Source organism: Coregonus lavaretus (genome assembly GCF_964263955.1).
Source record: "Coregonus lavaretus genome assembly, chromosome: 10".
In the NCBI taxonomy this organism is placed as follows: Eukaryota; Metazoa; Chordata; class Actinopteri; order Salmoniformes; family Salmonidae; genus Coregonus; species Coregonus lavaretus.
In genome coordinates, this window is record NC_139997.1 from 6,256,100 (window position 1) to 6,272,276 (window position 16,177).

Here is a 16,177-nt window from a genome sequence, read left to right on the forward strand (position 1 = left end):
CACCTGATTCACCTATTCAAGGGCTTGATGATTAGTTGATGAGTTAAATAAGGTATGCTAGCTGTGGAATAGTTAAAATGCATGGAACGGCTGGGGGGCCCAGAGGAGAGGTTAAAAATAAAAATAAACTGGATTGGGCAATTTAGAGGGGGATTGGAGTAGAAAGTGTTCCTACTTACACATTAGAGGGAGATTTTCTACAACAGGATGTGTCCCATGTAGCTCAGTTGGTAGAGCATGGCGCTTGCAACGCCAGGGTTGTGGCTTCGTTTCCCACGGGGGGCCAGTATGAAAAAAAATGTATGCACTCACTAACTGTAAGTTGCTCTGGATAAGAGCATCTGCTAAATGACTAAATTGTACCAAAAAAAATAATAATGTAAAAATTGTTTTGAATTTGTAAACATGAATGGACAAAGCCATCGATCACATGACACAATTCATTCCTATGTGACGGCTCAATAGCGCATTGAAGCCAAATGAAGTCGGTTTAAGATGGTGTCTCATGGGCTGCCCAATTCTGATATTTTATGAGGATCCCCAATTACTCTTCCTGAGGTCCAAACAGGAAACAAAACAAAATGCATAAAATACATAGTATACATAACACTACATAATGCAATGTGTAATATAATACAAAATATATACAAATGTTAGTCTCTTCACAGGTGCTCTTTTATCTGGTTTTTTATTCTGGTTTTATTGCTAGCTTGAGTTACTTGGGGTGACAGAGAGTTCCATGTACAGTAGGCCTTCAGAAAGTATTCACACCCCTTGACTTTTTCCACATTTTGCTGTGTTACAGCCTGAATTGAAAATTGATTAAATTGAGATTCCTCATAATGTCAAAGTGCAATTATGTTTTTTGAAATTTGGTGACTTTAAAACAGTTACAAAGTTTAATAGCTGTGATGGGAGAAAACTGAAGATGGATCAACAACATTGTAGTTACTCCACAACACTAACCTAATTGACAGAGTGAAAAGAAGGAAGCCTATACAGAATACAATCATTCCAAAACATGCATCCTGTTTGCAATAAGGCACTAAAGTAATACTGCAAAAAAATTTGCAAACCAATTCACTTTTTGTCCTGAATACAAAGTGTTATGTTTGGGGCAAATACATGAACACATTACTGAGTACCACTCTCCATATTTTCAAGCATAGTGGTGGCTGCATCATGTTATGGGTATGCATGTAATCATTAAAGACTGGGGAGTTTTTTAGGATGAAAAAGAAACGGAATGGAGCTAAGCACAGGAAAAATCCTTGAGGAAAACCGTGTTTCATATTTATTTATTTTTTACAAATGTTAGAATTTTTCTTCCACGTTGACAAAAAATGACAATTAAATCAATTTTAAAAAGTCAAGGGGTGTGAATACTTTCTGAAGGCACTGTACTCATCTCTCTATTTAATACTGTGCATATCCCAGCCTCTGTTCTGGACCTGGGGACTATGAAGAGACCTCTGGCTGCATGTCTTGTGGGATACCGATGAGTGTCCGAACTGTGTGCCAACTGCTTTAACAGACAGTACCGGTACCTTTAATCCATTAACACCTCACACAAAGACCAATAGTGATGCAGTCAATCTCTCCTCAACTTTGAGCCAGGAGATATTGACATGCATGTCATTGGCATTCACGCTCCGTGTACATCTAAGTGCAATACGTGCTGCCCTGTTCTGGACCAACTACAATTTTCCTATGTCCTCCTTTGCCTTTGCCGCACCTGACCACACAACTGTGCAGGAGTCCAGATGTGACAAAACTAGGGGCTGTAGAAAGACTAGGGCCTGGTTGATTTAGATGTCAAGAAAGCAGATCAACGCCTTATCTATCTGTTTTGACCACGATGGCTTGCTATCTAGGGTTACACCCAGCAGTTTAGTCTCCTCAACTTGCTCAATAGCCACATTATTCAGTATAGATCCAGATTAGGTTTAGGGTTGAGCAAGTGATTTGTCCCAAAAACGATGCTTTTAGTTATTTTTATATTTAGCACCAGCCTATTGCTAGTTACCCATTCTAAAACTGACTGGAGCTCTATGTTAAGAGTGTCAGTTATTTATTTTACTGTTGTAGCTGACGTGTATACGGTTGAGTCGTCAGCTTAAATAGACATACAGGCGTTATTCAAGGTCAGTGGAAGGTCATTAATAAAAACAGAAAACAATAATGGCCCGAGCCGGCTGCCAAATTTGCATTAGAGAGGCTTCCATTAAAGAAAACCCTCTGTGTTCTATTAGACAGGTAACTCTCAATAAACCCTCTGTGTTCTATTAGATGGTTAACTCTCAATCCATGATAAGGCAGAGGATGTAAATCCATAACACCTACATTTTTTCACCAATAGGTTATGATCAATGATATCAAAGGCTGCACTGAAATGTAACAAAACAGCTCCCACAATCTTCTTATTATCAGCCAATCATCAGTCATTTGTGTCAGTGTTGAGTGCCCTTCCCTATAAGCATGCTGAAAGTCTGTTGTTAATTAGTTTTCTGTAAAATACCATGGTCAAACACGATTTTTTCCTAAGCACTGGTAACAGGCTGATTGCTCGGCTGTTTGAACCATTTAAAGGGTGCTTTGCTATTCTTGGGCAGTGGTCAGCAGAATGACTTTTGCCTCCCTCCAGGCCTGAGGACACACATCCTCTTCTAGGCTTAAATTGAAGATGTGGCAAACAGGAATCGCTAGTCAGTTGTACAACTGAATGCATTCAACCGAAATGTGCCTTCCGCATTTAACCCAACCCCTCTGTGTCAGAGAGGTGCGGGTGGCTACGTTAATCGACGTCCACGTCATAGTTGTTGGGGTTAACTGCCTTGCTCAATGGCAGAACATCAGATTTTCCCACCTTGCCGGCTCGGGGATTCGAACCAGCGACCTTTCGGTTACTGGCCCAACGCTCTTAACCGCTAGGCTATCTGCCGCCCACAAAATACCAATTTGTGAAAAAAATCTCGGAATTGCGCTGCCTTCCTAGAAACAAAAAATGCGCAGTTTGAGCTAGTCCAGGAAGTGGCGTTGCAGGCTAGCTCAGTGCTGCCCCCTCTCATTGAGTATCTCAAGTTCAAGGCCGACAGGGGTACTGCAGCCTACCATTAGCAACTCAATTATCCTTATAACCACAGATTATCCATTATATTGACAAGAAACTCAAGTTGCCGCTCTAACAATTAAAATAAATGTCTTAAAAAATGGAAGGCAGTCGGAAGGAGGCAAGATCAGGTGGGACTATTCTAGCCAATGAGAGCGTATGTGAACAACAGGCACAACTGTTTCCACTAGTTACCAAATCCACAAAGTCAAATTTGGCTATATCGTAAAGATTCATGAACACAAACATGTGCATTTTGGTCTTAATTTAAGGTTAGGCATATGGTTAACAGTGTGGTTAGGGTTAGGTTTAAAATCAAATTTTTAAGAAGATAAATTGTAGAAATAGGCGGGGTTTATGACTTTGTGGCTGTGCTAACTAGTGACGACCAGGCACAACTCCAATATAAAGTGTTTTTCTCCTACTTACATCAGTACACAACCTAATCATTACGAAACTTCTATTCGATCAAATAAGCCACAGGTAGAAAATTAGCCATTACATTTTTTGTTAACCAAATTATACACTCTCTCGTTGACCTCCATACAAAAAGTTGCTAGGTGACCGAAATAAAAAGAAAACGCCACCTGCTGGAGGTTTTGGGCCCAGTTATCTCTCTCGCTTCGCCGCTTCCTCTTTTTTCTAACTTCTGTGTGCGATTTTTAAATAATCGGTTCAAGGACATGCATGTGGTGTATTAGAAGCAATTATTGGGACCGTGATTGTCTTTATTTTTTTATTTTTATGTACACGCTAACAATGCCTGCAGTACCGCGGTTGGCCTTGAACTTCTGTGCCTTCAATGAGAGGGAGCAGTCCTTCTCCACGGATTTGTATGTGAAGAATGTGCCATGTCTGAATAATAGGTGTGCTGAATGCTTGTCATGACTCTGTTTAAAATTGATACAATAGCACTCCATGTGGTCTCAAGACGCATTACTGATTCAGAGTATGTGCATTATTAGCCAACCAAATTAACCAGGGAATTTGTATTTATTATCTTTCTTTGACTAGGCAAGTCAGTTAAGAACAAATTCTTATATACAATGACGGCCTACACCGGCCAAACCCGGACTACGCTAGGTCAATTATGCGCCGCCCTATGGGACGCCCAATCACGCCTGGAATCGAACCAGGTGGTCTGTAGTGACGCCTCAAGTACTGAGATGCAGTGCCTTACACCACTGCGCCACTCGGGAGCCCATGTTAGGAGAGCATTTTAGCTAACCCTAACCCCTTTCCTAACCTTAACCTGATACATGAATACATCCTATACTGATACATTAATTATCCTAACCTGATACATTAATTATCCTAACCTGATACATTGATTATCCTAACCTGATGCATTAGGTCTCCTAACCTGATACATTAATTATCCTAACCTGATACATTAATTATCCTAATCTGATACATTAATTATCCTAACCTGATACATTAATTATCCTAACCTGATTAATTATCCTAACCTGATACATTAATTATCCTAACCTGATACATTAATTATCCTAATCTGATACATTAATTATCCTAACCTGATACATTAATTCTCCTAACCTGATACATTAATTCTCCTAACCTGATACATTAGGTCTCCTAACCTGATACATTAATTATCCTAATCTGATACATTAGGTATCCTAACCTGATACATTACTTATCCTAACCTGATACATTAATTATCTTAATCTGATACATTAGGTCTCCTAATCTGATACATTAATTATTCTAACATGATACATTAATTATCACAATCTGATACATTAGGTCTCCTAACCTGATACATTTGGTCTCATAACCTGATACATTAATTATCCTAACCTGATACATTAATTATCCTAACCTGATACATTAATACTTCTAACCTGATACATTAATTATCCTAACCTGATTAATTATCCTAACCTGATACATTAATTATCCTAACCTGATACATTAATTATCCTAACCTGATACATTAATTATCCTAATCTGATACATTAGGTCTCCTAACCTGATACATTAATTATCCTAACCTGATACATTAGGTCTCCTAACCTGATACATTAATACTCCTAACCTGATACATTAATTATCCTAATCTGATACATTAGGTCTCCTAACCTGATACATGTATTATCCTAACCTGATACATTAGGTCTCCTAACCAGATACATTCATTATCCTAACCTGATACATTAATACTCCTAACCTGATACATTATTTATCCTAATCTGATACATTAGGTCTCCTAACCTGATACATGTATTATCCTAACCTGATACATTAGGTCTCCTAACCAGATACATTCATTATCCTAACCTGATACATTAATTATCCTAACCTGATACATTAATTATCATAATCTGATACATTAGGTATCCTAACCTGATACATTAATTATCCTAACCTGATACATTAATTATCATAATCTGATACATTAGGTCTCTTTACCTGATACATTAATTATCCTAATCTGATACATTAGGTCCCCTAACCTGATACATTAATTTTTCTAACCTGATACATAATTATCCTAATCTGATACATTAGGTCTCCTAACCTGATACATTAATTATCATAATCTGATACATTAGGTATCCTAACCTGATACATTAGGTCTCATAACCTGATACATTAATTATCCTAATCTGATACATTAGGTCTCCTAACCTGATACATTAATTATCCTAATCTGATACATTAGGTCTCCTAACCTGATACATTAATTATTCTAACCTGATACATGAATTATCCTAACCTGATACATTAGGTCTCCTAACCTGATACAGTGGGGAGAACAAGTATTTTATACACTGCCGATTTTGCAGGTTTTCCTACTTACAAAATATTTATAGGTCTGTAATTTTTATCATAGGTACACTTCAACTGTTGTATGATTTTTAAGTAATTAATTTGCATTTTATTGCATGACATAAGTATTTTATCACCTACCAACCAGTAAGAATTCCGTCTCTCACAGACCTGTTCGTTTTTCTTTAAGAAGCCCTCCTGTTCTCCACTCATTACCTGTATTAACTGCACCTGTTTGAACTCGTTACCTGTATAAAAGACACCTGTCCACACACTCAATCAAACAGACTCCAACCTCTCCACAATGGCCAAGACCAGAGAGCTGTGTAAGGACATCAGGGATAAAATTGTAGACCTGCACAAGGCTGGGATGGGCTACAGGACAATAGGCAAGCAGCTTGGTGAGAAGGCAGCAACTGTTGGCGCAATTATTAGAAAATGGAAGAAGTTCAAGATGACGGTCAATCACCCTCTGTCTGGGTCTCCATGCAAGATCTCACCTTGTGGGGCATCAATGATCACGAGGAAGGTGAGGGATCAGCCCAGAACTACACGGCAGGACCTGGTCAATGACCTGAAGAGAGCTGGGACCACAGTCTCAAAGAAAACCATTAGTAACACACTACGCCGTCATGGATTAAAATCCTGCAGCACACGCAAGGTCCCCCTGCTCAAGCCAGCGCATGTCCAGGCCCGTCTGAAGTTTGCCAATGACCATCTGGATGATCCAGAGGAGGAATGGGAGAAGGTCATGTGGTCTGATGAGACAAAAATTGAGCTTTTTGGTCTAAACTCCACTCGCCGTGTTTGGAGGAAGAAGAAGGATGAGTACATCCCCAAGAACACCATCCCAACCGTGAAGCATGGAGGTGGAAACATAATTCTTTGGGGATGCTTTTCTGCAAAGGGGACAGGATGACTGCACCGTATTGAGGAGAGGATGGATGGGGCCATGTATCGCAAGATCTTGGCCAACAACCTCCTTCCCTCAGTAAGAGCATTGAAGATGGGTCGTGGCTGGGTCTTCCAGCATGACAACGACCCGAAACACACAGCCAGGGCAACTAAGGAGTGGCTCCGTAAGAAGCATCTCAAGGTCCTGGAGTGGCCTAGCCAGTCTCCAGACCTGAACCCAATAGAAAATCTTTGGAGGGAGCTGAAAGTCCATATTGCCCAGCGACAGCCCCGAAACCTGAAGGATCTGGAGAAGGTCTGTATGGAGGAGTGGGCCAAAATCCCTGCTGCAGTGTGTGCAAACCTGGTCAAGACCTACAGGAAACGTATGATCTCTGTAATTGCAAACAAAGGTTTCTGTACCAAATATTAAGTTCTGCTTTTCTGATGTATCAAATACTTATGTCATGCAATAAAATGCAAATTAATTACTTAAAAATCATACAATGTGATTTTCAGGATTTTTGTTTTAGATTCCGTCTCTCATAGTTGAAGTGTACCTATGATAAAAATTACAGACCTCTACATGCTTTGTAAGTAGGAAAACCTGCAAAATCGGCAGTGTATCAAATACTTGTTCTCCCCACTGTACATTAATTATCCTAACCTGATACATTAATTATCCTAATCTGATACATTAGGTCTCCTAACCTGATACATTAGCTATCCTAACCTGATACATTAATTATCCTAACCTGATACATTAATTATCCTAACCTGATACATTAATACTCCTAACCTGATACATTAGGTCTCCTAACCTGATACATTAATTATTCTAACCTGATACATTAATTATCCTAACCTGATACATTAATTATCCTAATCTGAAACATTAGGTCTCCTAAACTGATACATTAATTATTCTAACCTGATACATTAATTATCCTAATCTGATACATTAGGTCTCCTAACCTGATACATTAATACTCCTAACCTGATACATTAATTATCCTAACCTGATACATTAATTATTCTAACCTGATACTTTAGGTCTCCTAACCTGATACATTAATTATCCTAACCTGATACATTAGGTCTCCTAACCTGATACATTAGTTATCCTAACCTGATACATTAATTATCCTAATCTGATACATTAGGTTTCCTAACCTGATACATTCATTATTCTAACCTGATACATTAATTATCCTAATCTGATACATTAGGTCTCCTAACCTGATACATTAATTATTCTAATCTGATACATTAGGTCTCCTAACCTGATACATTAATTATTCTAACCTGATTCATTAATTATCCTAATCTGATACACTAGGTATCCTAACCTGATACATTAATTATCTTAACCTGATACATGAATTATCCTAATCTGATACATTAGGTCTCCTAACCTAATACATTAATTATCATAATCTGATACATTAGGTCTCCTAACCGGATACATTAATTATCCTAACCTGATACATTAATACTCCTAACCTGATACATTAGGTATCCTAACCTGATACAGTAATTCTCCTAACCTGATACATTAAGTCTCCTAACCTGATACATTAATACTCCTAACCTGATACATTAGGTATCCTAACCTGATACATTAATTATCCTAACCTGATACATTCATTCTCCTAACCTGATACATTAATTATCCTAATCTGATACATTAGGTATCCTAACCTGATACATGAATTATTCTAACCTGATACATTAATTATCCTAACCTGATACATTAATTATCGTAATCTGAAACATTAGGTCTCCTAACCTGATATATTAATTATTCTAACCTGATACATTAATTATCCTAATCTGATACATTAGTTCTCCTAACCTGATACATTAATACTCCTAGCCTGATACATTAATACTCCTAACCTGATACATTAATACTCATAGCCTGATACATTAATTATCCTAATCTGATACATTAGGTCTCCTAACCTCATACATTAATTATCCTGACCTGATACATTAGGTCTCCTAACCTGATACATTAGGTCTCCTAACCTGATGCATTAATTATCCTAACCTGATACATTAGGTCTCCTAACCTGATACATTCATTAGCCTAACCTGATACATTCATTATCCTAATCTGATACATTAATTATCCTAATCTGATACATTAGGTCTCCTAACCTGATACATTAATACTCCTAACCTGATACATTAATACTCCTAACCTGATACATTAATTATCCTAACCTGATACATTAATTATCCTAACCTGATACATTAGGTCTCCTAACCTGATACATTAATTATCCTAATCTGATACATTAGGTCTCCTAACCTGATACATTAATTATCCTATCCTGATACATTAATTATCCTAATCTGATACATTAGGTCTCCTAACCTGATACATTAATTATCCTAACCTGATAGATTAATTATTCTAACCTAATACATTAATTATCCTAATCTGATACATTAGGTCTCCTAACCTGATACATTAGGTCTCCTAACCTGATACATTAATTATCCTAACCTGATACATTAATTATCCTAACCTGATACATTAATTATCCTAACCTGATACATTCATTCTCCTTACCTGATTCATTAATTATTAACCTGATACATTAGGTATCCTAACCTGATACATTAATTATCCTAACCTGATACATTATGTCTCCTAACCTGATACATTAGGTCTCCTAACCTGATACATTAATTATCCTAACCTGATACATTAATTATCCTAAACTTATATGAAAAAGTCACTTCCGGTCGTAGCTGTATCCCACCTAATCAGAACCATGAATGCTTGTCATGACTGTTTACAATAGGTGCAATAGCACTCCATGTGCTCTCCAATGGCATTATGGGTGGAATCTGGAGGCTTAATCATCTCCTCACCCTTCTTTTGTGTGTTGACAAAATTGTTCTGATTGAATGAGTTTGTGTATTAATTTGTGTACTAGCTAACTAGTTGTATTTTTTCATTATGTCTCTTCCAGGTTCTTGCATCATCACATCAAGAACATGGCCGATATGAAGACCCCAGACTTTGACGACCTCCTGGCAGCCTTTGACATCCCAGACATGGTGGACCCGAAGACAGCCATAGAGTCAGGCCACGAGGACACCCACGATGGCCAGCTCAAACACCCCAGTGTCCCCCACGAGGACCCCCATGATGGCCAGCTCAAACACCCCAGCGTCCCCCACGAGGACGAGGCACACACCCCCTCTGGAGGTCCAGACGTGGGCGTCAGCGTCATCGTCAAGAATGTCCACAAAATGGACGCCGGCGGTGAAGAACACATACGACCAGAGAAGGAGGTCCAGGCTGAGCCCACCACCATGGTGAACCACAATGGACTTCATAACGGGTACCTGTCAATGTCACCTAACGACCGGCACAGTAAGAACAACAGAGCCGATAAGACTCTGAGAGATGTGGAGGCTCATCATGGATTGGCTATCAGCTCCAACTTCGTCTCCCACTCTACTTTCAACCAATTCAGTCCCATTTCCAGCGCTGAGGAGTTTGACGATGACGATAAGATTGAAGTTGATGACTCTCTGGACAGGGTCAAGCAGAGCGCCCTGCCATGTTTTAGGACAAACCCTCTGACAGAACCACCTGCCAAGAGAGAGGAGCAACTGACCACAAAAGCCGTACTGGCAGACTCTCATAGCACAGCCAAACCTGGGACCAAGTCCAAGGGAGACTGTGAGAAATCAAAACTTGATAAAAACAACAACACTTTGGTCACTGTTAGTCTGAACCTTTACGACTCCTCTAAATCAAGGAAACTTGAAGAAGAGAAAGCCAAAGAGACAACGGCCCCTAGGCCCCAGGAGGGCTCAGGGAGGGAGGCTGGGGAGCCCTGTGTCCAGTCTGTGTCCACCAGTCTCTCCCAGGCCAAGCAAGCCAATTCGTCAGCCAAACTTTCCTCCTGCATCGCTGCTATAGCAGCTCTCAGTGCTAAGAAAGCCACAGTATCAGACACCACTAACTCTGTGGTCTCTGAGTCTCCCCCTACCACCCAGAGAGACTCATTCACCACCATCCCCACCATCCACACCCAGAGGGAAGCCCCCAAGGAGGCCAAGGAGAGGGAAAGCCCCAGGGTCCTGGTCCCAGAGAAGTCCCCAGACCAGGAGTCAACCTCCGCTCTGGAGGTATGGATTGTGTATATGTCAAGTGTGTAAATGTATAGTATACTGTACTCTCTACTTGAATATATCAGTACTATGTGTCTAAGACGAACCTCTAGGAGGGGTCAGATGCTCGATTAACGATTACAGTACCATTTCTGTCACGCAGTCTGTCCACGACAGATTAGTCCCAGACAAATTTCCGCCCGGGGACAATAAAGTTGATCCTATCCTATTCTATCCTATCCTAGGTGGCCAGGAGGCTGCAGTCCAAACAGCCAGAGAGCCCCAGCAGCCCGACCACCAGCGAGGACAGCATTAGAGGCTCTGGTTCCCCCTCCTCCTCCCCCTCCACACCCGTCATCCCCAAGGTCCGGATCAAAACCATCAAGACCTCCTCTGGCCAGATCAAACGCACCGTCACCAGAGTGCTTCCGTCAGCCCAGGTAGAGTCAGACGCTGGACGCCTGAAGAAAGGGTCTTCCATCATGGTCTCCTCCTTCCTGTCCTCCCCAACGTCCTCCTCTGTGTTCTCCTCCCCGACCTCGACGCGGACCTCTTCCCTGCCCACCACCACCCCAGGAGGAGGCCCAGGCATTGCCATGGAGAGCAACAAGCAGATGACCATCAAACCTGTGGCTACTGCTTTCCTCCCCGTGTCGGCAGTCAAGACGGCGGGTACCCAGGTAACTAACCTTTTTCTTTATACAGTGCCCTCTGTAAGTATTGGGACAGTGACTCATTTTGTTTTGTTTTGCTTTGCTTCTGTACTCCAGCACTTTGGATTTGAAATCAAACAATGACTATGAGGTTAAACTGCAGACATATCGGGTGAACAGTTTAGAAAATTATAACACTTTTTATACATAGTCCCCCCATTTTAGGGGAGCAAAATATTCACTTATACAGTACCAGTAAAAAGTTTGGACACACCTACTCATTCAAGGGTTTTTCTTTATTTTTACTATTTTCTACACTGTAGAATAATAGTGAAGACATCAAAACTATGAAATAACACGTATGGAATCATGTAGTAACCAAAAGTGTTAAACAAATCAAAATATATTTTATGTTTGAGATTCTTCAAATAGCCACCCTTTGCCTTGATGACAGCTTTGCACACTCTTGGCATTCTCTCAACCAGCTTCACCTGGAATGCTTTTCCAACAGTCTTGAAGGAGTTCCCACATATGCTTAGCACTTGTTGGCTGCTTTTCCTTCACTCTGCTGTCCGACTCATCCCAAACCATCTCAATTGGGTTGAGGTCGGGGGATTGTGGAGGCCAGGTCATCTGATGCAGCACTCCATCACTCTCCTTCTTGGTAAAATAGCCCTTACACAGCCTGGAGGTGTGTTGGGTCATTGTCTTGTTGAAAAACAAATGATAGTCCCACAAAGCCCAAACCAGATGGGATGGCGTATCGCTGCAGAATGCTGTGGTAGCCATGCTGGTTAAGTGTGCCTTGAATTTTAAATAAATCACAGACCGTGTCACTGCACTTGAATAATATTTTCTGTATTGATTGACCTTCATGTCTTAAAGTAATGATGGACTGTCGTTTCTCTTTGCTTATTTGAGCTGTTCTTACCATAATATGGACTTGGTCTTTTACCAAATAGGGCTATCTTCTGTATACCCCCCTACCTTGTCACAACACAACTGATTGGCTCAAACGCATTGAGAAGGAAAGAAATTCCGCAAATTAACTTTTAACAAGGCACACCTGTTAATTGAAATGCATTCCAGGTGACTACCTCATGAAGCTGGTTGAGATAATGCCAAGAGTGTGCAAAGCTGTCATCTAGGCAAAGGGTGGCTACTTTGAAGAATCTAACATCTAAAATAGCATTTGATTTGTTTAACACTTTTGTGGTTACTACATGACTCCATATGTGTTATTTCATAGTTTTGATGTCTTCACTATTATTCTACAATGTAGAAAATAGTAACAAAATAAAGAGAAACCCTTGAATGAGTAGGTGTGTCCACACTTTCGACTGGTACTGTGTGTGTATGTATATATATGTATATATACACACACACACACTACCGTTCAAAAGTTTGGGGTCACTTATAAATGTCCTTGTTTTCGAAAGAAAAGCAATTTTTTTGTCCATTGAAATAACATCAAATTGATCAGAAATACAGTGTAGACATTGTTAATGTTGTAAATGGCTATTGTAGCTGGAAACTGCTGATTTTTTTAATGGAATATCTACATAGGCGTACAGAGGCCAATTATCAGCAACCATCAGTCCTGTGTTCCAATGGCATGTTGTGTTTGCTAATCCAAGTTTATCATTTTACATTTACATGTTAGTCATTTAGCAGACGCTCTTATCCAGAGCGACTTACAGTTAGTGAGTGCATACAATCTTTTATTTGTATTGGCCAGTCTGAGATACGGCTTTTTCTTTGCAACTCTGCCTAGAAGGTCAGCATCCCGGAGTCGCCTTTTCAATGTTGACATTGAGACTGGTGTTTTGCGGGTGTTTATTTAATGAAGCTACCAGTTGAGCACCTGTGAGGTGTCTGTTTCTCAAACAAAATATATATATAATACAAATATGGTCTCTAAGGCCTTTCATGGCTCACATCAACACCATCATCCCAGACACCCTGGACCCACGGCAATTTGCATACCGCCCCAACAGATCCAGAGATTACGCAATTTCTATTGCACTCGACACTGCCCTCACCCACCTGGACAAAAGGAATACCTATGTAAGAATGCTGCTCATTGACTACATATAAGCTTCACTTATACAAAAGTTTTACATGAACCCTAAATGGTTCTCAAGTAGATTACTAAGAGAAGCTCACCCATCATCCATTTGAAAATGGCCTTTTTGCCTTTGTGCAGATTGCCATGTCTCATTTTCGATTAATTGAAAATGAAACCTTTTTCAAAGTGTCTCTCATTTTCAAACAAGAATTGCAATTTCACCCCCCTGAAAAGATAGAACAAATATTACAACAAATATTATGGCTGAGCTCAAATGTGCTGGTTGACAAAATACCTGTATTTATGGGAAATATGTTTGAAAAGGGTATTTTGTTTTTAAATGATATTGTAAATTGGAATGGTACAGTTAAGTCTTTCATAGAGTTATCAGAATTGTATGGGAAGGTCTGCTCAATCCAAGATTACAACCAACTTGGGGGGGGGGGTGGAATTGTTTTATTTTATTGAGGTGGGGGGGGTGGGAGTCTCGGATGGTTGAGGGGCAGCTCTCGGGAACTGTGGGGGGGATCTTGGAGGGCTGGTGGCCTGGCGGTTGGGGAGCTTGGGCCGATGGCTGATAGGTCACTGGTTCGGGTCCCCGTTATTGACCTTGTGGGAGATCTGTCGACGTGCCCTTGAGCACGCCGGAGGGGATGGCTGCCATTTTATGGACTCTTAACCAACCGTGCTATTTTGTGTGTTCTTTCGCATTGTTTGTAACTTATTTTGTACATAATGTTGCTGCTACCGTCTCTTATGACCGAAAAGAGCTTCTGGACATCAGAACAGCGATTACTCACCTTGGACTAATAATTTTTCTTTAATGAGTCGGACGAGAGGGATTTGCTCCAGTCATCTGACAGGGCCCTCATCCCCGTCATTCGCAGTAGAAAGAAAAGGAGATATCACGGAAGGAGATCGGGGTGCTTGGTAAGGAGCCGGTGACGAGTGGCTAATCTGCCTTTGCCATCGATACTATTGGCCAACTTACAATCGCTTGATAATAAAGTGGACAAACTACAAGCACGTATATCCTACAAACGGGACATTAAAAACTGTAATATCTTATGTTTCATAGAGTCGTGGCTGAACGAAGACATGAATAACATACAGCTGGCTGGTTATACACTGTATCGACAGGATAGAACAGCAGCCTCTGGTAAGACAAGGGGTGGCGGTCAATGTATATTCGTAAACAACAGCTGGTACACGATATCTAAGGAAGTCTCAAGGTTTTGCTCGCCTGAGGTAGAGTATCTCATGAAAAGCTGTAGACCACACTATCTACCAAGAGAGTTTTCATCTATATTCTTCGTAGCTGTCTAATTACATTTTACATTTACATTTACATTTTCGTCATTTAGCAGACGCTCTTATCCAGAGAGACTTACAAATTGGTGCATTCACCTTATGATAGCCAGTGGGACAACCACTTTACAATATATATATATATATATATATATATATATATATATATATATATATATATATATATATATATATATTATGATTATTATTCTTTTTTTTTTTGGGGGGGGGGGGGGGTAGGGGGAGGGTAGAAGGATTACTTTTATCCTATCCCAGGTATTCCTTAAAGAGGTGGGGTTTCAAGTGTCTCCGGTAGGTGGTGAGTGACTCCGCTGTCCTGGCGTCGTGAGGGAGATTGTTCCACCATTGGGGTGCCAGAGCAAGCGAACAGTTTTGACTGGGCTAAGCGGGAACTGTGCTTCCGCAGAAGTAGGGGGGCCAGCAGGCCAGAGGTGGATGAACGCAATGCCCTCGTTTGGGTGTAGGGACTGATCAGAGCCTGAAGGTACGGCGGTGCCGTTCCCCTCACAGCTCCGTAGGCAAGCACCATGGTCTTGTAGCAGATGCGGGCTTCAACTGGAAGCCAGTGGAGTGTGCGGAGGAGCGGGGTGACGTGAGAGAACTTGGGAAGGTTGAACACCAGACGGGCTGCAGCGTTCTGGATGAGTTGTAGGGGTTTAATGGCACAGGCAGGGAGCCCACCCAACAGCGAGTTGCAGTAATCCAGACGGAAGATGACAAGTGCCTGGATTAGGACCTGTGCCGCTTCCTGTGTAAGGTAGGGTTGTACTCTGCGAATGTTGTAGAGCATGAACCTACAGGATCGAGTCACCGCTTTGATGTTAGCGGAGAACGACAGGGTGTTGTCCAGGGTCACGCCAAGGTTCTTTGCACTCTGGGAGGAGGACACAACGGAGTTGTCAACCGTGATGGCGAGATCATGGAGCGGGCAGTCCTTCCCCGGGAGGAAGAGCAGCTCCGTCTTGCCGAGGTTCAGCTTGAGGTGGTGATCCGTCATCCACACTGATATGTCTGCCAGACATGCAGAGATGCGATTCGCCACCTGGTTATCAGAAGGGGGAAAGGAGAAGATTAATTGTGTGTCGTCTGCGTAGCAATGATAGGAGAGACCATGTGAGGATATGACAGAGCCAAGTGACTTGGTGTATAGAGAGAATAGGAGAGGGCCTAGAACTGAGCCCTGGGGGACAC

General features: G+C 41.1%; 1 protein-coding gene across 1 annotated transcript in view; it reads left to right on the plus strand.

The window, feature by feature from the left end:
- znf532 (zinc finger protein 532) overlaps nucleotides 1-16,177 on the plus strand; it is a 49,844-nt gene that overhangs the window by 4,511 nt on the left and 29,156 nt on the right. The window contains exons 3-4 of the mRNA XM_084169928.1: nucleotides 9,784-10,954; nucleotides 11,182-11,616. Of these exons, the coding sequence (XP_084026054.1) occupies nucleotides 9,809-10,954; nucleotides 11,182-11,616 (1,581 nt within the window). The 5' untranslated portion in view covers nucleotides 9,784-9,808. The remainder of the gene's footprint in view (nucleotides 1-9,783; nucleotides 10,955-11,181; nucleotides 11,617-16,177) is intronic.